Source organism: Panthera leo, chromosome B3 (genome assembly GCF_018350215.1).
Source record: "Panthera leo isolate Ple1 chromosome B3, P.leo_Ple1_pat1.1, whole genome shotgun sequence".
NCBI lineage: Eukaryota > Metazoa > Chordata > Mammalia > Carnivora > Felidae > Panthera > Panthera leo.
In genome coordinates this window covers 4,805,665-4,827,022 of record NC_056684.1, presented here as the reverse complement: position 1 = coordinate 4,827,022, position 21,358 = coordinate 4,805,665, and the positions used below count along the sequence as shown (strand labels likewise).

Below are 21,358 nucleotides of genomic sequence, written 5' to 3'. Positions count from 1 at the left end.
AAGAAGAAAGAACAGAAAAAAGAAAGAAAAAAGAAAGGGGCACAAGGAAATTATAGCAAAAAAGAAAATAATGGGAGGGGAAAATGAGATGAAAGAACACAGATTGGGGGCGGGACAAACATCCAGTATTCTTTCTCTGAGCTTTTGACTCCAAGCTTCCAAGCAGGCAAGGCAGAGAGGGGGAGCCATAACCAGAGGGGTGAGGCAAACACAAATGTGTTGATCAGAGAGTGGTTCTTTTGGGAATTTCGGTTACAGGGGAATTTCCTTCTCGCTCATCAAGAGGACATTGTGTGGTATAAACAGTGTTGCCAACAACTTCCTGGCAGTGTCAACGTTCCCGACAGCCATTAATTTCTGATGACGCTTCTCAGACTGCTCGTGACTATCGGCCAGAGTCATTAAATCAACACACGGTTCAGTTCTGTGAGGATCAGAACAGTGGCATCCAGGCTAACGGCTCTCCACTGCTCTGGTTTGATCCTGGGATAGACTTCAGAGTCTCTCTGTTAAGGAAGGGAATGCATGTCTTTTCGGGGATCCTCCCGAATGACGTCTTTCACCCAAATGTTTGATAAGTACTGGGCAGTAGTTTGACAAGTTTCTGGAAGGTAGATACTTTGTATTACCGATGGGAGGTCCATTCTACTGCAGAGAAATTTTAGGGCTCTTTTAACTGCCCACTTGCTTCCAGTCATCTATATAGACACCTGGAAGTCCTTTTTGCAGAGGCCCTGTTATCTCGTCTGTCTTACTTAAAATCTAGTTAGATTATTAACACCATAGTGTGATGCATGAGATTATTATATAATCTTTTTTTTAAAGCTTTTTAATTTATTTTTGAGAGAGAAAGAGACAGCGTGAGTGGGGAAAGGGCAGAGAGAGAGGGTGAGAGAATATCCTGACGCGGGGCTCGAACTCATGAAACCATGAGATCACGACCTGAGCCGAAACCAAGAGCTGGATGCTTAACTAAGCCACCCAGGCTCCCCTGAAAAGAGACTGAATTTTAGGGAAATTTCTCCGGCACCAATGAAAAACGTATTCATTCATTCACCAAATTTAATTGAGCACCTGTTAGGCATATGGCACCTTGGTGAGTTTTGGGGGTCATTGTGTTCCCTGTTGTTTTCCCTTGATTAGGATTTTCACATCCCCACCTGACTTCATTTCCCAGTGGAGAAACAGATATAGATGTGGGACCCGAATCTTTAAGTCTTAGAAATTCTGGGTGATTACCACATGGGTATGAGGTCTGACAACCAGATAATCAGAAGGAAAGGAAATCAGCCTGGTTTTTTTCTTTCCTTTTTTTTTTTTTTTAACATTTTTTTTTATTTTTGTGAGACAGAGAGAGACAGAGCGCGAGCAGGGCAGAAAGAGAAGGAGACACAGAATCCGAAGCGGGCTCCAGGCTCTGAGCCGTCAGCACAGAGCCCGACGAGGGGCTCGAACTCACGAACCGTGAGATCACGACCTGAGCTGAAGTCGGACACCTAACTGACTGAGCTACCCAGGCGCCCCAGAAATCCACGTGGTTTTTAAAAGTTTTGCGTATTCCTTGGCCTCTTCATTTTCATGAGTTTAAATTTTAGGGGAGCCTGGCTGGCTCGGTCCGTAGAGCGTGTGACTCCTGATCTCAGGGTTGTGAGTTGGAGCTCCGCGTTGGGCATGGGACCTACTTTATTTATTTTTATTTTTTTAGTGTTTATTTTTGTGACAGAGAGAGAGAGAGAGAGAGCATGCGTGAGCAGGGGAGGGACAGAGAGAGAGGGAGACGCAGAATCTGAAGCGGGCTCCAGGCTCCGAGCTGTCAGCACAGAGCCCCACGTGGGGCTCAAACTCAGGGACTGGGAGACCGTGACCCGAGCCCAAGTTGGACACTTAAGTGACTGAGCCACCCAGGTGCCCCAAGCGTGGAGCCCGCTTTGAAAACAAAGCTTAGTTCGTAAAAGATTTCACTCTGCTTTCCTTTCCTTTCCTCATCATTACAGGAGGTTGAGTACAAACTGAAGAAGCGTGTTTTTCTTCCCTGTTTCAGATTTTGAGATCCAGAGCGAGGATGGGGAGAACTGCAATCAAGATGTGTTCGAGGGCGCGGAATCAGGGCAGATGTTGCCGGAGAGGCCCGACGGCGCGGGCACTCAGCGGCCTGACTGGGAAGGCGACTTGGAGAGAGACCGTGGCCCCCCGGGGGGGCGCCGGGGAGGGGCCCCGGCCGGGGGCCGCAGGGAGGTGGCGGCCCAGGGCCGGGAGGTGGGACGGCTCATCGGCCTTCAGGGCACCTACCTGGGGGAGAAGCCCTACGAGTGTCCGCAGTGTGGGAAGACCTTCAGCCGGAAGTCCCACCTGATCACGCACGAGCGGACCCACACGGGGGAGAAGTACTACAAGTGCGGCGAGTGCGGGAAGAGCTTCAGCGACGGCTCCAACTTCAGCAGACACCAGACCACCCACACGGGGGAGAAGCCTTACAAATGCAGGGACTGCGGGCGGAGCTTCAGCCGGAGCGCCAACCTCATAACCCACCAGAGGATCCACACGGGGGAGAAGCCCTTCCAGTGCGCCGAGTGCGGCAAGAGCTTCAGCAGGAGCCCCAACCTCATCGCCCACCAGCGGACCCACACGGGGGAGAAGCCCTACTCGTGCCCCGAGTGCGGGAAGAGCTTCGGCAACCGCTCGAGCCTTAACACGCACCAGGGCATCCACACCGGCGAGAAGCCGTACGCGTGCAAGGAGTGCGGGGAGAGCTTCAGCTACAACTCCAACCTGATCCGGCACCAGCGCATCCACACGGGCGAGAAGCCCTACCGGTGCCCCGACTGCGGGCAGAGGTTCAGCCAGAGCTCGGCGCTCATCACGCACCGCAGGACGCACACCGGCGAGAAGCCCTACCGGTGCGGCGAGTGCGGCAAGAGCTTCAGCCGCAGCTCCAACCTGGCCACGCACCGCAGGACGCACCTGCCGGAGAAGCCCTACAAGTGCGGCGAGTGCGGCAAGAGCTTCAGCCAGAGCTCCAGCCTCATCGCGCACCAGGGCACGCACACGGGCGAGAAGCCCTACGAGTGCCTGACGTGCGGGGAGAGCTTCAGCTGGAGCTCCAACCTCGTCAAGCACCAGCGCATCCACACGGGCGAGAAGCCGCACCGCTGCGGCGACTGCGGCAAGAGCTTCGGCCAGCGCTCCCAGCTGGCGGCGCACCGGCGGACGCACACGGGCGAGAGGCCCTACCGGTGCGTCCTGTGCGGCAAGAGCTTCAGCCGCGGCTCGGTCCTCGTCATGCACCAGCGAGCCCACCTGGGCGACAAGCCGTACCGCTGCCCCGAGTGCGGGAAGGGCTTCAGCTGGAACTCGGTGCTCATCGTCCACCAGCGCACCCACACCGGGGAGAAGCCCTACAAGTGCCCCGACTGCGGCAAGGGCTTCAGCAACAGCTCCAACTTCATCACCCATCAGAGGACTCACGTGAAGGACAAGCTGGGCTGAGGCGGCAGAAGGGCCCCGGGGCACCGAGGTCCCTCCGGGAGAGCCATGCTCCCTAAGCGGTCTCTGGGGACTTTTGCGGGGACCTCGCCCTCCCCCGTCGCCATCTCTAACACACCTGGGTGGTCGCAGGCGAACCCCCAGAACAGGGCACAGGGACGGAGGGTCGGGTCTTCTCACTGCTTCCTTTCCAGGCGCGACTGGCGTCCTGCGTCCCGGTGCTCTGTGCCTCGGTCCCCGCTCTAGTGGGACGGGGTGGGGCGGGGGTGGGGTGTTTCGCATGTGGAACGGAAGACCGCGTGCCCCCAGCCCAGGCTGAGTCCTCGGAAATACGGTCCACAGGTGCTGGTGGTCTCGCCCCCACCTCGCTGGGTTGAGGTGCCTTGACCCCGAGCTGCTGGCACGCCAGGGCGCCCCGTCCAAACCCACTCTTCCCGGCGTGCGTCCTGGGCTTTGATTGCAGGTCAGGGTGGATGGGCTCGTCCAGCTCTGGGTCCTCCACGTGAAGGCAAAGGCCGTTTCTGTTTGTAGAAAGCGTCAGGAACACCTAAACACCAGGCTGTATGCCCTGGAACCAGCATCCTGGTAGGCTTTCCGTTGGTTAAGAGCTGAACAGGGCCTGCCAGGAAGGGTATAAACGGGGATGTACACATTTGCCCGTGTCTCTGCTTACTGTCCCGTGGGAAGTCGGCTGCCGGGGGAATGCACTGGTTTTTGTGGAGTTTTGGTTTTTGAGTGGGAAGTGAAGTCGGGGACCCCCACTGCCTACCCCTGGCCGATGGTGGTTTCTGTCTCATCGAGGGTGGAACAGCCCTGCACTCTTCAGGGGGGCCTGTGTCTTCACCCCCACAGATAAACAGCCCCCAGATCATCTCTCTGCACTGGCCATTCCCGTTCTTCTCTTTTTTATGTTCTATATGCAGAGATAGAATTCTGTCTGGTAGCTTTTGTATACTTTCATATTTTTAAGGAAGTGTTGATTTTGAGGACACACAGTCTGTGCCCCGGAGGGATGTGAGCTTGAATCAAGGGCTGTTCTAACAGGTGTCATCCTTGGTCTGGGGGTGCTACCAGCGCTTTGTGGTTGGGTCCTTGAGCTTCGAAACCGTAGAGACCAGGGGATGGTAGCAGGTCAGGGGGTTGTTATGAGGAAGGGGAGAGCAGATAAAGTGTTTCTGGGAAATGCGAAACCACCTCCTCCAGCGCATGGAGCCTGTGCTCACCACGGGCCTTGGTTCTTAGAGAACGGATGCTCAACATTGCCTAATAAAATAGTCTCATTCTTTGCCTGTGTCTGCCTTCTGATGTGGACCGGACTATTAGCAAACCCACACACCTCACTTCCCACCCACTCACCTCCTGCCCTAGGCCAAAAGTGGCCCAAGACCTTCAGGGAGTCAAAGTCAGTGGCTTCAAAGAACACACCTTTGGGTGAGCCAAGATCTGTGTGCTTGACCGGTGCACACACCTGTCCACCGTCCTTTGCCGACTCTGCATCCGGTCTGTCAACCAAGATGGAGTGGCAGGTTTGGCTAAGAAGCCAGCGGCCTCCTAAGGAGGCTGTTGGGAATCATCTCTATCCAGAATCAACTAGATTAGACACAAGGAGGACGTTTCTAAACTAGGCAGTGATGGTTGTGAAACCAAGCCACGTAGGCCATGAAATCCCCATCATTCACTTATTAGTCAAACATTGAGGACTTAAGTACCATCACGGTGTTGGGTACTAGGTTCTAGGAAAACTCCATAAAGTTTCCGTAGGAGGAATAATCCCACCTGTCTGGATGGATAGGGTGGTTTTCCAGCTGATACCAAATTCTGGGATTTGGGTCGTAGAAGATACTAGCATTCTCTTCCTCTAAGTCTCAAGAAAAGAGCTGATATTAAGCTTTGCAAAACTTTTTTTTTTTTTTTTACTCCTCTCTACCTAGTAGGGACACAAAATATCTTAGGAAAAAAAGGGACAGAAGATCAGGTTGGGAGATGACAGTCTGTGGTCCTAGAAAGCTTGAGAGTCTGTCACTTCCTGTCCTGCCTGCCCCTGGAGCGGATCTGTGGAGGCAGAGGGGACTTAGCATGCACTGGCCTTCGTTCGGCTCCGTGTGGGATGCAAGGGCACAGCCTTCTTCCCTGGAAGACATTAGGAAGTCCCAGGCCCCTTGGGGGGACTCCTTCGGCCCCCCAGCAGATTTCCTTCGGCCATGTCTTTGCCTGTGATTCAGTCACACCTCTGTAACAAAGGCTATTTCCCCTAAATGTACATGCATTTAGGGATTGAGGTTTTATCATGTTTGTTTCATGGGAACAGCCTTGGGACAGTTACAAATTTAGGGACAAATTTCAAATTTAGAATAAATGGTGAAAAAAAAAAAAGCAATTGCTTCACCCTCGGGGAGTCCCCCATGTCCAACTCAGCAGGTCCTCTCCGTGACTTGCTCACTCCCCTCTCCTGGGCCCTCAGGGGCCTCCTTGCACGCTTCAGCCGTTCCCAGACCCAGCTTGGCTCACCTTCCCTGAGAACCCCGAACCTGCCCGGTGTGGCCTCCCTCAGCGTCCCGGCCCCAGAGCAACAAGCTTGTCCGTGGCACCCTCACTTCCTCCAGGCTCAGCCAAGAGCCACCGTTCAGGGTAGCAGTAAACCATCTCCACCTGCGCCAGCGGCCGCTGCTCTCCCGGTCAGGGCCTCGCCCCCTCAGTCACTCCCCCACCCCTGCTTTCCAGTCTCCTAGAGCCTTAGACCCAGCATGTCCAGGAGGCCCCCTCCCTACCGGCCTCCCTAGTGTTTGCTCTGTGAGTAGCACTGCCATCGCGTGGCCCCACTCAACCCCAAACCTGGGAGTCACCCAAGACTCCTCCCTCCCTCCCTCCCTCAGAGCCGGTCGGGACCGGAGCCCTGCAAGTTCTGCCTATTTAACATCTCTCCAGGCTCCCGCCTCACCCCACCCCCAGGGCATAGTTCATACCCTTCCGCTTGCAGTAGCCCGCAGGCTCCCTCCCTGCCTCCTTCTTCATCCTCAACTGTAGCCAGCCTGAGTGTGAGCCCTTCACTACCCAGTTTAACCCCCCCAGGGCTCCCCATCCTACAGAAAGGCTGTGTTCCTTGGAGCACAGGTGAAGTCTTCCTGACGGGCCTCTGAGGAACCTCTGTACCCTGACCATCCTCGCCCCCTGGCCGCTCCCCTTGAATGTGCTCCACAGGGCCTGCCTTGTCTTCCCGCTGTCCCCTGTTCTGTTCTGGGATGCCTGGCCTCCCGAGGGCACACCTGCACATTTCTGAAAACTCAGTCTGGGTACCGTCTCCTTCGTGAGGCCTTCCCTGCTCTTCTCTGGCAGACCTCACCCTGCGTCCTGCACCCAAGGACTGTCCAACCTCAGAGCCTCAGACATGATTCTGCCCCTCTGCCTTCTATGTGTTATGATCACACCTGTACTGATCTCTGGCACCCAGCTCAGGACTTGGTATGTGGTAGGAACTCACTTTTTGCTAACTGAGTTCCTTTCTCGGAGATGGCAGAAATGCAAGAGGCAGGGGGAGCCCGAAACTCTGACCTGGAAAATGGACTCAGTTCCCCACACTTCCCTTTGATACGATGATAAATACACGTTAGTGAGTTTTAACTTCAGTGCCTCTTGCCTAAGTTAGGATTGATTGCTATTGGTGAATGAAGTCACAGCCGAAGGCATCTATAAAAATCAACTAACCAGGTCACCTGGCTGCCTTAGTCAGCGGAGTGTGCAATTCTTGATCTCAGGGTTGTAAGTTCGAGCCCCACGTTGGGTGCAGAGATTACTTAAAATAAAACCTTGGGACACCTGGGTGGCTCAGTTGGTTGAGTGTCCAACTCTTGATTTTGGCTCAGGTCATGATGTAACAGTTTGTGAGATCAAGCCTTACATCGGGCTTCCTGCTGGGTGTTGAGCCAAAGATTCTCTTTCTTTCTCTCTCTCTCCGCCCCTCTTCCTCGATTGTGTACTCACTCCCTCTTAAAAAATTTTTTTTGTTTTAAATCCTTAAAAAAAACGAGCATGTGTGCGGCTCAGTCGGTTAAGCCTCCAACTCTTGACTTCAGCTCAGGTCATGATTTTACGGTCATGAGATCAAGCCCTTCATCAGGCTCTGCACTGATTGTGGGGCCTGCTTAAGATTCTTTCTCCCTCTCTGCTCCTCCCCTGCTAGCACTCATGAGCGTGTGCTGTCTCTCTAAAAATAAACCCATAAATAAATATTAAATTAAATAATCTAAACATAAAAAAACCCCAAACTAACCAGTATCCTAATGAAACAACTCATATTTTTGAAATGTCACAGGTGTCAGAAGCCAGTGGGAAACTAGGCATTTTCTTTCCTGTAGCTGAGTCTAGTACACAATGTTTCTCTTGTCTGGACAAGCAATGTATCTTATCAAGAGACTGTATCTTATCTCACTCTTACCCTTTGATCCTAGTGCGTTCATATGACATATCCGGAGACCCTCCCCCCCCCGTTTAAATATATATATTTAAAAAAATTTTTTTTTTTTTAATGTTCATTTATTTTTGAGAGAGAGACAGAATGTGAGCAGGGGAGGGGCAGAGAGAGAGGGAGACACAGAATCCAAAGCAGGCTCCAGGCACTGAGCTGTGAGCACAGAGCCCAACGTGGGGCTCGAACCCACAAACCAGGAGATCATGACCTGAGATGAAGTCGGATGCTTAACCGACTGAGCCGCCCAGGCGCCCCTATATATCCATTTTAAAATACAAAACACAGGTAAGTGCACAAAAGTGTATGCTCATGGCACTCTTACAAACTGGACACACCCATGTAACCAGCGCCCAGATCAAGAAACAGCACCGCCACATCCCAGAGGCCCCTCAGGTCCACACCCAGCAGTACTTTGTCACCCTGTCCCTGTTCTCATGTTTGGCACGGTAAAGGGAGTGTTGGGAGCTGGACAGACCTGGTTCTAGACACTTGGGCCACCAATCACAACCCCCCCCCCCCCGGCTTTTAGTAGACATTTTACAATATGAGGCAAGTCATAAAGAGACTTCTTTTTTTCATGGAATTTTTCTTCCCTTTGGGTTGCGTTTTTATACTTTATGATAAGCCACACTAGCCTACAGCAACAACCCAGGGAGCAGCTGCTGTGCACAGGCTCTGTGCTACGTTCTACACGTACGCCTCACTTGATCTTGACAACCCTGTGAGGTAGGTCCGTATCCCCGCTTCGGGGCTGGGGGAGTGGAGGCTCAGAGGGGAATCCGGTGCGTAACCTGCCCGGCACCTGCTGCTTTATTTCACTGTGTTATTAAAGCCCTGAGAAGTACCCATGGGAAAAAATGGAGAAAAGAACCAAACACTGAAATGCAAACAACACCGGCTACGAGGCTTCCCTGTAGCTGGTAGCAAGAAGATCCCACAACTGGAATTGGTCCTGCCTTGCACGGGGCCACGTGACCGGTGGTGGCTCTTCCCAGCCCCTTATCCCTGGCTTTGCAGTCCTGTCTCCTCACAGGGAGCTCAGCAGGGACCCAGGGTGCTGGTTTCGCACTCACAGTCCCTCCGGGACAGCCCTGGAGTTTTTTCACACGCACGGCCATTTTAACCTCCCCTGTTGCCCGGGTGGGCCCTGTTAAGTATTTTCAAATTTCTGGACAGAATATTAGGGCCCTTCCTTTTTCTACTCTCATGATTTGATAACATAGCCCCAGGCCCCAGAGGAAGTCAAAGTAGGACTGTATGGACAATGGTCAGATTTTGAGACAGAGGATTTCCTCGCCTGGTGGGGGGTGACGGCTGGTGGCGAATCCCCTTTGGCTCTCCACCCAGTCACTGGTGCAACTGGGCTCATGCCTCTGGTGTCAGCAGGGGCTGTGGCTCTAGGGCCTACCTGCCCCCGGTTCCCCTCTCCTGCTGGCTCTTCCCAGTGTCCCAGCTCTGAGAACTCTCCATCCCTTCGCAGGCCCGAGCCAGCTGTGGAACGGCTGTGGGGTGGGGAGTCCGGCTCCAAGGAAACACCACCCGGGCCCCTGGAGCTCCCAGGCCCTGGCAGACACAGCGTCTCCACTGCCTGTTTACACTGTTGGCGTCTGAGGGCAGGCGTGCCTGCCAGGAGGCCTCAGCGGGGGCACCTTTGGCCAATTGACCGCAGAGTTCTGGTCCCCAGCCTTTCTGGTGCAGAGACTGGATTTCCCCAGTTACCCAGAGGTGACCGGACCCTGGGTGGCAGGCTCCTGCTAACTCAATTTCCAAGAGACCAAGAGAATCTAGAACTCCAATTATTAATTTATGGTGGGGGATCTCCTATCACAAGCCTCCTTCAGAGCACCCCTTATTCCTGGTCTTGAGTGACTGCAGTGGTGGCTTTGTGATTACAGAGTGCTTGAGCAGCCGGACATGAAAGGAAGCGGTCATGTGAGGGACAGGCAGACGCCAGCCATGAGCCTCTCCGGGGACAGATGCCGGGCTTCAAAACCACTTGTTATCCGTGTCCCCCCAGGCTGTCTGCTCAGTGCCCAAGATGGCCTTGTTAACTCTGCCAGGTTTCCCTGTTGGACAGGTCTCCTTGCGCAGGTAAGTTAGTATCACTGGTTAAATGAGTTGGATGGATGTCCAGTGGGCCTAGGGAACATAGTCTCCACTCATTATATGTGGCTGTCATCTGTCGAATTCCTGGAGGAGAAGCTTTTATCTCCTTCACCTGGAAATCCTTGTCCCCTTATGCACTGATTCTAAACACCTCTGTGCAATGTTTTTCTAAATACATCAGGGATCCAGAAACCAAACGCTTGCTGAAACTGACGTACAGACATTTGCCGCTCCTAGCTGTCCCAAATGGTGCTGCCTTCAGAGTTACTGGCTCCTGTGTCTCCCTCCCACTCGTGTCCTGGCGTCTGTGGCATAGTGGATGGTGGGTTGTGAGCCAAAGAGACCTGTTGGGCGTCTGGGTGGCTCAGCTGGTCGAATGATGGACTCCTGATTTTGGCTCAGGCCGTGATCTCGCCGTTCTCGGGATCAGGCCTTGCTTCCGGTTCTGCACGGACAGTGTGGAGCCTGCTTGGGGTTCTCTCTCTCTCTCTCTCTCTCTCTCTCTCTCTCTCTCTCCCCCCCTCTCTGCCCCTCCCCCCAAAGCATGCTCTTTGTCTCTCTCTCTCTCAAAATAAACTTAAAAAACCTAGAGACCTGCCAGACCTGGTTCTAGACACACCTGTGCCACTAACCAGCATTATAATGAGGCAAATCACTTCCGGAAGCCTCATTTTCCACATCTGCAAAACTGATGACAGTGCTTGCTGTGCCCACTCCAGAAGGCTGCTTGGAGGAGGTCGGTCACTCTGTATGGCAGAGAACACTAAAATCCTATCCGTGGTAATATTGCTAACTCTGACCTAGACGTAGCCTGCTTTCACCAAAAAACGCACCTGTCTAGGTTTCTGAGGACAACTGTCCTCTGAGGGACCAGGAGGCCACAAGTGGGAAAATACCTCATGTGTGTAGACTTTTGGGGGTCCTTAGGTCCCATTCTTTGACGGGCGTGGCCCACAGCTTGAGGACACGTATGCGTGTCTTCTCCCTTCAAGTACTGGATGTGGTGTTGATGGTCGATATGACTTGTGTTTGGGGCTACACTCTCCCTGCTTGATTTTGCTTCCAGTGAAAGTTCCATGTGCTCAGGAGCTCCCTGAGTTAAGGTAATAGGGCAGGGACGTGGATTAGTAATTTTCAATTTTCTTCCTTTTTTTTTTTTTTTTAAACAGAGGAGGGGCGCCTGGGTGGCTCAGTCGGTTAAGCGGCTGACTTCGGCTCAGGTCATGATCTCGCGGTCCGTGAGTTCCAGCCCCGCGTCGGGCTCTGTGCTGACAGCTCAGAGCCCGGAGCCTGTTTCAGATTCTGTGTCTCCCTCTCTCTGACCCTCCCCCGTTCATGCTCTGTCTCTCCCTGTCTCAAAAAATAAATAAACGTTAAAAAAAACCAACAACAACAGAGGAACCTCTTTTCAAGGGAAATCTTAAACTAATAGAAAATGTGTAAAAGCAAAGCTTCTCCGTGACTTGATGGTGGGAACCCAAAGCCTTCTCCTGGCCCAGACTCACAATTGGACTTAGGGCTTTCTGGAAAGCCCCTCTTGCCATCCTGTGTTTCCCTTGCCTGCCCCTCCCCCCCCCCCCAAGGCTGCCCCTTCTGTGGGAATAATCACAGCTTCACCCACCTTTAATTGAATTTTGGACCTTTCATCTGTTAAAGAGGGAGTGAGGCCTACTATGCAGGATTTATTATCAGATCCAAACCAGAGAAAATATGCAATGTAAGTGCTCAATAAAATGCAGTTTCCTGCCCCCTTTCCCTGAGGCCGCACCTTCTACCCTCTTGGGCTCTCCCAGTCGCTCTCCAGTATTTCTTTCCAGCCACATTCTTTGAAGGCACCTTTGAGCACTTACCACACTGCATTGGAGATATGTGGGTTGTTCAGGGCAGCATTTTAAAATTGCATCCACCAGAGGCGCCTGGCTGGCTCAGTCATTGGAGCATGCCACTCTTGATCTCGGGTCATGAGTTTGAGCCCCAAGTGGGACCTAGAGATACAAAAAATAAATTAAAAAATAAATACATAAAAATGCATCCTCTGCTGGCCTGCATTCCTTAGGAGGAGGGAGTGTTTGGCTTGGGCCAAAGTTAATGTTCCACGGCCGATTGTTGGAATGAATAAGCGTCAATAGTATTCATCCTGTCAAAGTATTCACCTTAAATCTCCCAGGGCTGTGCACGCAGGAAATGAGGGTGTGTGGCGGACGTGTGTGTGTGCGGAGGGGTGGTGGTGGTGGTAAAGCATTGCCATAGTGGACAACCATGCCGGAAAAGTACTTTCTTAAGTGGCGAAAAATCTGAATTGGAGTCTCGGCGGCGCACTCGCAGACCCCGGGCCCCCAAAGGCTCTCCCTCTCTCTCACACAGGGCCCCCAGCAGTCGGGGAGCGGGTAGGACCACACCACCTCCGCTGGGTCTGCTCCAGGCTGTGGCTCTGAACTCCCAGATCCCGCGTGCAGTAAAGTCCCACCCCTCATCAGTGATTCGTCTGAAACACAGGCGTCTAGGCCGTCCTCACATTTTATTGGCTAGTGCTGTTGTCAGTCTGCGGGCACGGAGGCCTATGGGAAATGGAGTCTGGCAAAACCCAGTCCTTCTGGGGATCGCGTTTCCGCTTCCGGTGTTTAGTGGACATCCGAACGCCAGGACTCCGGGTCCGGGCTGGGGGTTCGAGGGTCGTTTGGGGACGTTGCGCGGCCGCGGAGAAGGTGCCACGGGCCCCGGCCCCCCGGCGTCGCAGGGCCTCGGCTGGCGCGCGCGGCTGTCACCTCGGGCCCTAGCCGCCCTCGCCGGGTGGGCGTGGCCGGACCGAAACCCAGGGTCCCGCCGCCTCCGGCCCAGGCCCCGCCGCCCCGCGAGCGGCCCCCGGGCGAGATGCGGCCCTCGTGCTGGCGGCGCCCTCCTTCGCGCCGCCCACCAGACTCGGCGGGGAGGACCCTGGCCTTGTAGCCGCCGAGGCGACCCCGTCCCCAGGGCCCGCATTTACCCCATAAGGCTTCCAGAGAAGGTCGCCCGCGGAGCAGAGTAGCCTTCCGGTGTAAGTCACGCTCTGCGGGCCAGTCCCCCAGTCCACGGTCAAGGGGCTGAGCCCCTGTTTATTTCCTGCCAAACTCCAGCCATGTGACCTTGGGCAAGTCTCTGGGGGTCTCTGAGCCACGATTGCCCAGCTTTGAGGGAGTTGAAGTCCAAGTATTTCTTAACTGTCCTGCCAGCCCTGACATCCCGTATGGGTCTGTTTTTAGTATCTCTGCTCTTAACGCTTGTAATCCTAACCAGGGTAAATCTCCCTGTTTGGGAGAGAGTTATTCCAGCGCTGAGGAATCCCGAGTGGGGTGACCAGCCAGAGGTGAGGGCAGTTTAGAGGTTGGACCCTTTGAATCTCTGAAAGGTTAGAGCCAGCTCCACCCGGCTGCTGCTCTCCAAGGTGCTGCTACCTTGTGCGCCCTCTCGTACTTGTCCTGCCACATTGACTTTGTCACACTCTAGTTCCGAAGACCAGTGGCTTGGGAGGGTGGGCGGCTTATTGTCCCCATTGTCTTCTTCAGTCCATCCTCACTCGTCAGTGTGGATGAGTGACATCTTCTCGGCCTCAAGTAAATTGCTGTGCAAACACAGCCTCAAGCCCCCCTACTTTCCAATCAGATCACCCGCTCTTGACCCTCCTCTTGAACTTCTGGAGCCGCTTCCCCGGTGACACAGGGCCAGACTCCACGGGCACCAGGACATGGGGAGGGGAGGACACGAAGGCTCTTTTCTTCACCTCAGTCCTGCTGGGCTGACACTTGTGATGGTCACTAGCATTCACTCTGTAATGTATTATCCGTGGCTCTAGGATTTCGAGTTCTACTTAGTGACTCCTATCTGATGGTAGCTCCCCATTGAGGTAAAGGAAGGGCTTTGAGCTTCAGAGCCCAGTGGCAAGGTTCTTCTGTGAGCTGAACGATGGCTGTAGCTGGGGACCCACACGTCCAGACTCCTCGAGCGCAAGAAGAGCTCCAAAGAGTGAAGCTGGAAGACGATTCCCACTGGGAGCAGGAAATTTCCCAAAGGAGCGACCCTGGACCAGAGACCTCCTGCCGGCGGTTTTGGCATTTCTGCTATCAACAAGCATCAGGACCCCGGGAGGCCCTCATCCAACTCCGGAAGCTCTGTCATCAGTGGCTGAGACCAGAGAAGTGTACGAAAGAGCAGATCCTGGAGTTGCTAGTGCTGGAACAGTTCCTGGCTGTCCTTCCTCGGGAGATCCAGGTCTGGGTTAGACAGAAGCATCCAGAGAGTGGAGAGGAGGCCGTGGCCCTGGTGGAAGACTTGCAGAAAGAGCCTGGGAGACGGGGGCTCCAGGTGAGAAGCGAGAACCTTGTTCTGGGTAAAGCAGGAAGAAGTGGGAGCGTGCCCTTGGTTTGCCAGCAGTGTGGGTGATGTGCCGTACTTTGCTGTTCGTGGCAAAGTGGCATTTGCTCATTCCCTGGGCCTGGTGGCTACGGCTTTCCTTCCACGCTCAGACGGACTCTTCAGAGAATGCGTAACAGCGCTTGCTCTGAGTGTGGGGCCCTGCCGTTAAGTAAGAGAATTGCTTAAAATGGCTTGAACACCACTCCGGGCGAGGAGGAGCACACAGAAGGACAGAAAAGCTAGGGTTTGTGGGTGGGTGGGTTGGTTTTTGGTTTCTTTTTGGAGAACAATTCTCATTCGTCAGCAGCCAGCCTGATGCAAGTGGCTTCACTGGTCTTTATGGCCAGTATTGCACCTTTGAGTCCTACTGAAAAACAGCTATATTTTTGGTTGGCTGAGTCTTGCCTCAGGAGAGCTGGTGGGCAGATTGCAGTGAGCCTGGGATCCAGACCTTATCTGTTAGTCTTTTGCACATCCACACTCCTTACTGGACTGCAGTGATTTGCAGGAGACTGATTTCCTCCTTTGCTTCTTTGCATCTTGGGATAGTTAAGTTTTAGTTCCTACAGAATTTCGACCCCTCTAGTCCTTGAACAGGGACAGGAGGTATGCTCAGAGGAGAAGGAACGCTTAGGATCAGTACTAGCTTCCCAAGACATCCATCTCAAGCAAGCACAGACAGGATTCATGTGTCTGTTACAGGCAGTGGTGAAGAACTCACAGCCAGAACCGGATGAACAGTGGCATCACAGTCCCGAAGAGGAACTCCCAGCCTTGCACAGGAGCGGTAAGCAGCAGCAGTGTGGGGAGAGGGTGGGTAAGTTCCCTCAGAGTGCCGAAGGCGGGAGGATGGGGCAGGTGAAATGAGGCTTGGGGGATCCTCAACAGGTACCTCCAAAGGGAGGAAGGGCCTCGGTTGGCATGTTTTGTAAAAGTACCCAGCGGAGCCTGTGGTACCTCTCCTTGTGTGAGTGAGGTTACTGTCCCAGTAGGTTGGGCACAGATTTTAGGTCTGGCTGGTGGAGAAAGCACAAGGTGGGGTCAGGTCAAAGCACAGTAATTCTCAGGACAGGTACGTGTGTCCCAGACCAATTTGGATGATGCAGATGTGTTATCAAAACTGAAGAAGAAAATCATGAAACTGCATCAGTAACCTGGATGGATATGGAAGGGGAAAATTGGGAACTCTCCTCATTTTGGTTTTTCACCAACTTTCTTTGCTGGGACAGAGCAGACACCAAGAGAAGGGGGAAGACTCTTCTGTTTCAGAACTAAGTTGGGCCCGTCCTCAGGAGGAGTTGAGAAACATGGTCTCCTCACGGCTCCTTTCTCTTCCCCACAGCCCTGCCTGGTCCTGGAACTCTGGGTCTTTCTCTGGAGGAGGGCGGCAGTGACCCGGGGATGATGCACAACCCCCAGGTGAGCCAGATCTTTCTCTTACTTAGGACACCTTTCACTATTCAAGTGGGGGCCCTTTGCCGCCAACTCTTTTGCTTACCAGAAATGCCAAGAGAATTTTACCCAGTGGTGGTGGAGGGGGTTCTCAGTAACTTTGTAGATTAGGCTCCAGAATTTCACCAGCCAGAAAAATGTTGCTGAAACCCCCCTCCGTATGGAAGGCAGCACCACAGCTGAGGCGGTGAGGAATGGTATTAAGTCATTCTTTTCCTTGAGCCTGAGATTGTAAGATCATGCTGATTTGCACGTTTGCATTAAAAGGAATAGTTACTTCCTTCTTTCCATATCCGAGCCTTGCCCACATGGTGTGCAGGACTGTGGAGGCGTGGAGGGAACAAAAGCCTCAGGGTCAGAGAGTCCTGCGTTCAAATCCTGGCTCTGCCACATACTGACTGTATAACTGAGGAAGTGTGAAAATATCTGGCACAGCACACCTGGTGTTCCGTAAATGTTAGCTTCTTTCTGGCTTTTCTTTCTCTCCCCGGCTCCCTCCCCGTCCTTTATTGCCTTTAAAAGTCAAAGAAAACTCACTTTTTAGTTTCTCCTCAGCCTTTTTTGTCACCTGCCCTCTGATGAAGGCCGTATAGGGAGGCATTTTGTCCCAAGGCAGCACCTTTTGAACAGGGTGTTATGTTTTTCCAGGAGTTGGTGACATTCGGCGATGTGGCCGTGTACATCTCCCAGGAGGCACGGAGGCAGCCAGGACCTGGATGGAGGAACCACCTGGAAGGAAGTTGGGAGAAATCTGCAAGTGAGGTCTCGCTGGGTAAGAGCGCCATTTTCCTGTACAAAGTTAGCCGTGGCGTTATCTGTAGTGTTCACTACCCCAGACCTTTTTGGGATCATATTGTTCAAAGCCCTCAGTTCTGCTTGAAAAGAGACCCATAATCTAATACCAAAGTCAGTGCTCTCAAGGATGAGTTTCTAGAACCCAGAGAGAATATCGTATTGACATTTACTGACCATCTTAGGAAGACGGTCAGTAAAGCCTCTGGTGGGAGCCTGAATTTTATTTGTTTCAGGACAGATGTACGTGCATGTGTAGGTCTAGATTTGGGCCTGGATTTTTTTCTTACTGCTCCCTCGCAGCCTGAATACTACTTTTACTGAGGCTTCCCAAGAATCCCTTCAGACTTAAAAAAAAAAATTAATAGTATCTCCCCTCCCTGGCATATAAAGTGGTTGGGATTAGAGTCACCAAACCACTGTATCTTCTGTGTGTCTCCCTCTGCAAACAGATTTGCCAACCCCTCTACCCAGTGTCAGCTCCCACGTGGAGCAGGAGGAGGACCCATGGAGGCGTGATCTTCAGTGTCCCGGAGAGGAGGACGCCAGCGACTCCGCAGCGGGCGGGGGGAGAGGCCAGCCTGGCCACGTGCCCGTCCTGAGGAAAGCCAAGATGCGGGACGAGCTGGAGTTGCAGGGCCTGGAGGATGAGAAGGTGGCAGGGGTGCACTGGGGCTACGAGGAAACCAAGACTTTTTTGGGAATTCTCAGTGAGTCTTGGATCCACGAGAAACTGCGCACCTGCCATCGGAACCGCCAGGTGTACCGGCTGGTGGCCGAGCGGCTGCGGGAGCGCGGCTTCCCGCGGACCCTGGAACAGTGTCGCTACCGGTTCAAAAACCTCCAGACCCACTACCGCAAAGCCAGGAGCACGCACGCCCCGGGCACCTGCCCCTTCTATCGTGAGATGGACGCCCTGATGTGCCCACGGGCCGCCACCCCCGCTTCCAGAGGTGGCAGGGGCTCTTCTTGGGCACAGGGCCTGTGATGTGGAGCATGCAGAGCTTCAGGGGCGCCGCTGGGGACAGGAGGAGGCAGTGCTGGCTGAGGCTGTGTTGGAAGGCAGGGCAGAGAAGCAGGGGCCGGACCCCGGCCACACAACAGCGTCTGTAGAAGAAGGGCATTTAGGAGCCGTCACAGAGGATTCTGAGGGGGAAGAACTGGGGGTCGAAGAAGTGTCTGGAAGCCCTGGAATCCCAGCCCTGTTTCGGAGTCCGGCTGGTAAGTCCTTGTCATGAGCAAGCTGGGAGGCCCTCGCTGTCGGCGGGGTTTGGAGAAAAGCTTGCCGCGACCGGTTATTTCGGGGGTGCCGTGGGGATTCAGGGCACACTGTAGTCGTCTGGAAAGGGCAAGGAAAGGCTATTTTTATGTACAAATGGGACAGCCCTTTGTTCCTGTGTGCAGTCGAGAAAAAGGAAGAACCATTATGTAAGAGTCATGTGTATAAGTGTAAAAATAAACGTGTGCATATTGTCGGATCGAGTCCCGTCACAGAGGAAAACCCGCTTGACTGCTTCTCCGGAAATCACCGAGATGCTGTGGCGGGAGTGGGGGGTCTCCCGCTGTCCTCCGCACAACCAGCAGCACCGTCTCAGCTCACCTCTGTACCTCTCCTCCAGGTGTGCACTGGGGCTACGAAGAAACCAAAATTTTCCTGGGGATTCTCGGTGAGCCCTACATTCACGAGAAACTGCGCACCTGCCATCGGAACCGCCAGGTGTACCGGCTGGTGGCCGAGCGGCTGCGGGAGTGCGGCTTCCCGCGGACCCTGGAACAGTGTCGCTACCGGTTCAAAAACCTCCAGACCCACTACCGCAAAGCCAGGAGCACGCACGCCCCGGGCACCTGCCCCTTCTATCGTGAGATGGACGCCCTGATGAGCCCCTGGACCCTTGCCAGCACCTTTGATGCCTTCGAGGTGGCAGGAGGCCTCCTGCGGAATAGAGGGGGCTCCGAAGAGAACCGGAAGGCCGTGCTGGAAGGTGTGACGGGAGACGGTAGCGAACCGGCAGAGGAGCCCCGAGAGGAGCCCAAGAGCCGTGGCCCCCAGGCTCTGAGGGGGAATCCCAGTGGTAAGCTCTCCTCCCCACAGCGGCCACAGACCGTGGGAGAGACGAGGGCCCGAGGGAAGCATTAGGGACTGTGAAGCGGGAGAGATGCTTCTTGTCTATCACTCTAGAGTGACCTCCTCAGGTTCAGACCGATTTCTTAGCCAGTAGTGCAGGGTGACTCACAAAGACAACGTTGAGGGTCTTGCCCTGCTCCCTGTCTGCTTTTAGTAACAACATTCTAGAAATAATATTTAGTAACCACTATAGAGGAAAGAGAGGTCCGAGTGATGTAAAGTTCCAGTTGTTTGTTTCCATCTAACATACCCCGTGCGTATTACATACAACAGTCTGCCACTGAAAGACTTCTCTGTTCTTGGGCAAACTGGTTAAACACCTAGGCCTCCACTGTCTCATCTGTAAAATGGACAGAGTGATAGTATCTAGCTCACTGGGTTGTTATGAGGATCCTGGTACATTGCTGGCCCTCAGCAAATGTTCCTTTTCATTGTCACCATCATTGTACTTACTGCTAAGATAGATGAACACCTTGCCCTGTACTCCTCACTTAAGGGGGCACATTTCCTGAGTCATTCACTAAATGATTTCTTCTGAAAACCAGATCTTTCTGGTAGGTGTTTCCATTCTCATTTCACCCACCACGTCCAGATATAAGAACAGAAGGCAAATTGCATAAGAACTCCATGTCCCTTCTTGATTTTCCTCGAGTAGGACTTCCAGTCCGCCAGCCAGATGGGGTCTCGAGGCCAGAGAGAAGTGAAGAGCTTTGGAATGACGATCCCCGGGACTTCCGGAAAACTTCCTGTGCAGGTGGGAAATGAATGAAAACGAGCAAAAGCTAGTATTGCACCAACAAGGAAGTCAGATCTGGAATTCCGAACACGGGCGAGGCAGCACTGGGCGAGGGCTGGGAGAGGAACCCACTCACTTGGCCTTCCCGGTTTATTATGCAGGGGTGCTGAAGCCACAGGATGTGGGAGAACAGAAAAGCAGGTGGCAGCCAGGAAAGCCTGCTCTCCTGAGTTACCGTGGCTTCTAGATAGATATAAACAAATCCTTAGTGTTGATGATTTCCCTCCTAAATTTCTTTTTTTAATGTTTATTTTTGAGAGAGAGAGAGAGAGAAACAGAGACAGAGACAGGAGCGAGCCAGGGAGGGGCAGAAAGAGAGAGAGGGAGACACAGAATCCAAAGCAGGCTCCAGGCTCTAAGCTGTCAGCACAGAACCCGACACGGGGCTTGAACCCATGAACCGTGAGATCGTGACCTGAGCCAAAGTCAGAGGCTTAACCGACTGAGCCACCCAGGCACCTCTAAATTTCTTTTTTTTTAATGCCCCCTTTATTTATTAAGTAAACATCTACCCCCAATGTGGTGCTCGAATTAATGACCCCAAGATAAAGAGTCACATGCTCTACCGACTGAGCCAGCCAGGCGCCCCTCCCTCTTAAGTTTCTATCAGAGTTTTAACTATAATTAACTATCACTTAACTAGATTAATAGAAAAAGTGAGCCCTGGCACCCCCAAATTAAACTACAGTCAGCCTCAGCTTATTGCAGGGGTGAATTTCTCATGGTTAAGATGAGCTTCCCTCCTTGGTTGGGCTCAGTTATTTTGTTGGAAGTTTAGGAGATCTGATAAATAGTACTGCTCTTCCCCCGCTCAGATTCCAGACCAACCAAGAAGCGTAAGAGTAAGACGTTGAGATCAAATGACAGCTTTCTAACTGTAGAGCCGTTGGGCAGTGTGGCTCAGATGGGTGGCCACGGTGGGCTTCCTCACTGAACCCCAGTTGGAGCCACAGGCAGCAGGGGATGGCCACAGCCTCGCCCCGCAGGGATAGAGGCTTCACTGCTGGTCTTCTGAGCCACGGGGCCCAGCTCCTTGTTCATCAAAGAAGTCCTCCCTCCCACTTGCAAGGAAGGGGACGGAGAGAGGCCAGAGTCACTCTCAGGCTTGTCCCTCAGCCTGGAAGAGGAAGGTAGCCTTTTAGTACCGATTGCCAGCACACAGGTGGGTGGGGAGGAGAAGAGGGGCCACGCCTGGGGGCAGAGCGTCTGATTGGCGGGGAGAGGAAGAAATGGGTCTGGGTCCTGCCCTCCTCCCTCTCCTCAGCCTTCCTCCCCACGACCTTCTCGTTCAGAAGCTGGGGGAGGGAGTGAGATCTGGAAGTCTGCTGTCTTGAACGAGGTTCAGCCCTGTTCCAGATGATTGGTTTCTGGTTAATGGCAAACTGACTGTGTTCTATGTGTCACCGGCAAGAGTTTGTTTCCGACCGTCCGGTAGGGCCGCTTTCGCATCGGTTCTGTTCTTCTGAGCTCAGAAAACACGCTACATTTGCAGTTTCACCTCATTCTTTCAGGTCTTGAAACAAGGACAGAGAATGAGGAGAATTCAAGCCAGAACATTTCAGAGGAAGCAGAACTGCCGGGGCATTATTAGAAAGACCCAAAGTGGATGTTTCCCAGTACCTTGCCTGGAGGAGAGACTGGGAAGGCAAATATGGGGCACAAAAGCAATGGGAGGTACCCTTAGAAGATGGACGAGGGTCACTCTCCCCTCCAGAAAGAGACGCAGGGAAATTCATAGGTCCTCAGGGAA

General features: G+C 53.4%; 2 protein-coding genes and 1 long non-coding RNA gene across 3 annotated transcripts in view; 2 read left to right on the top strand and 1 right to left on the bottom strand.

The window, feature by feature from the left end:
• Positions 1–21,358, top strand: part of ZSCAN2 (zinc finger and SCAN domain containing 2) — a 39,479-nt gene that overhangs the window by 15,649 nt on the left and 2,472 nt on the right. Inside the window, exon 3 of the mRNA XM_042940924.1 lies at positions 2,042–3,401. Coding sequence (XP_042796858.1) covers positions 2,042–3,401 — 1,360 coding nt within the window. The remainder of the gene's footprint in view (positions 1–2,041; positions 3,402–21,358) is intronic.
• LOC122221579 lies at positions 3,560–12,472 on the bottom strand. Its single transcript, XR_006203306.1, has 3 exons — positions 12,208–12,472; positions 11,905–12,039; positions 3,560–4,102 (listed from the first exon to the last, which is right to left on the bottom strand). It is a non-coding gene; the product is annotated as an uncharacterized LOC122221579 (long non-coding RNA).
• LOC122221574 (zinc finger and SCAN domain-containing protein 29-like) lies at positions 12,687–21,293 on the top strand. The gene is made up of 9 exons (XM_042940922.1): positions 12,687–13,088; positions 13,884–14,392; positions 15,146–15,230; positions 15,786–15,862; positions 16,544–16,667; positions 17,140–17,594; positions 18,552–18,759; positions 19,468–19,566; positions 21,120–21,293. Exons 2-9 carry the CDS (start codon positions 13,994–13,996, stop codon positions 21,197–21,199), a joined length of 1,527 nt encoding a protein of 508 aa, XP_042796856.1. The 5' UTR covers positions 12,687–13,088; positions 13,884–13,993; the 3' UTR covers positions 21,200–21,293.

Excerpts from the sequence above, each read along its gene's own strand:
- LOC122221574 (XM_042940922.1), top strand. The coding sequence starts at position 13,994 with ATGGCTGTAGCTGGGGACCCACACGTCCAGACTCCTCGAGCGCAAGAA. Across the intron at positions 15,863-16,543 it reads GGATGATGCACAACCCCCAG|GAGTTGGTGACATTCGGCGA; the intron begins GTGAGCCAGATC and ends ATGTTTTTCCAG. Across the intron at positions 19,567-21,119 it reads CCGGAAAACTTCCTGTGCAG|GTCTTGAAACAAGGACAGAG; the intron begins GTGGGAAATGAA and ends TCATTCTTTCAG.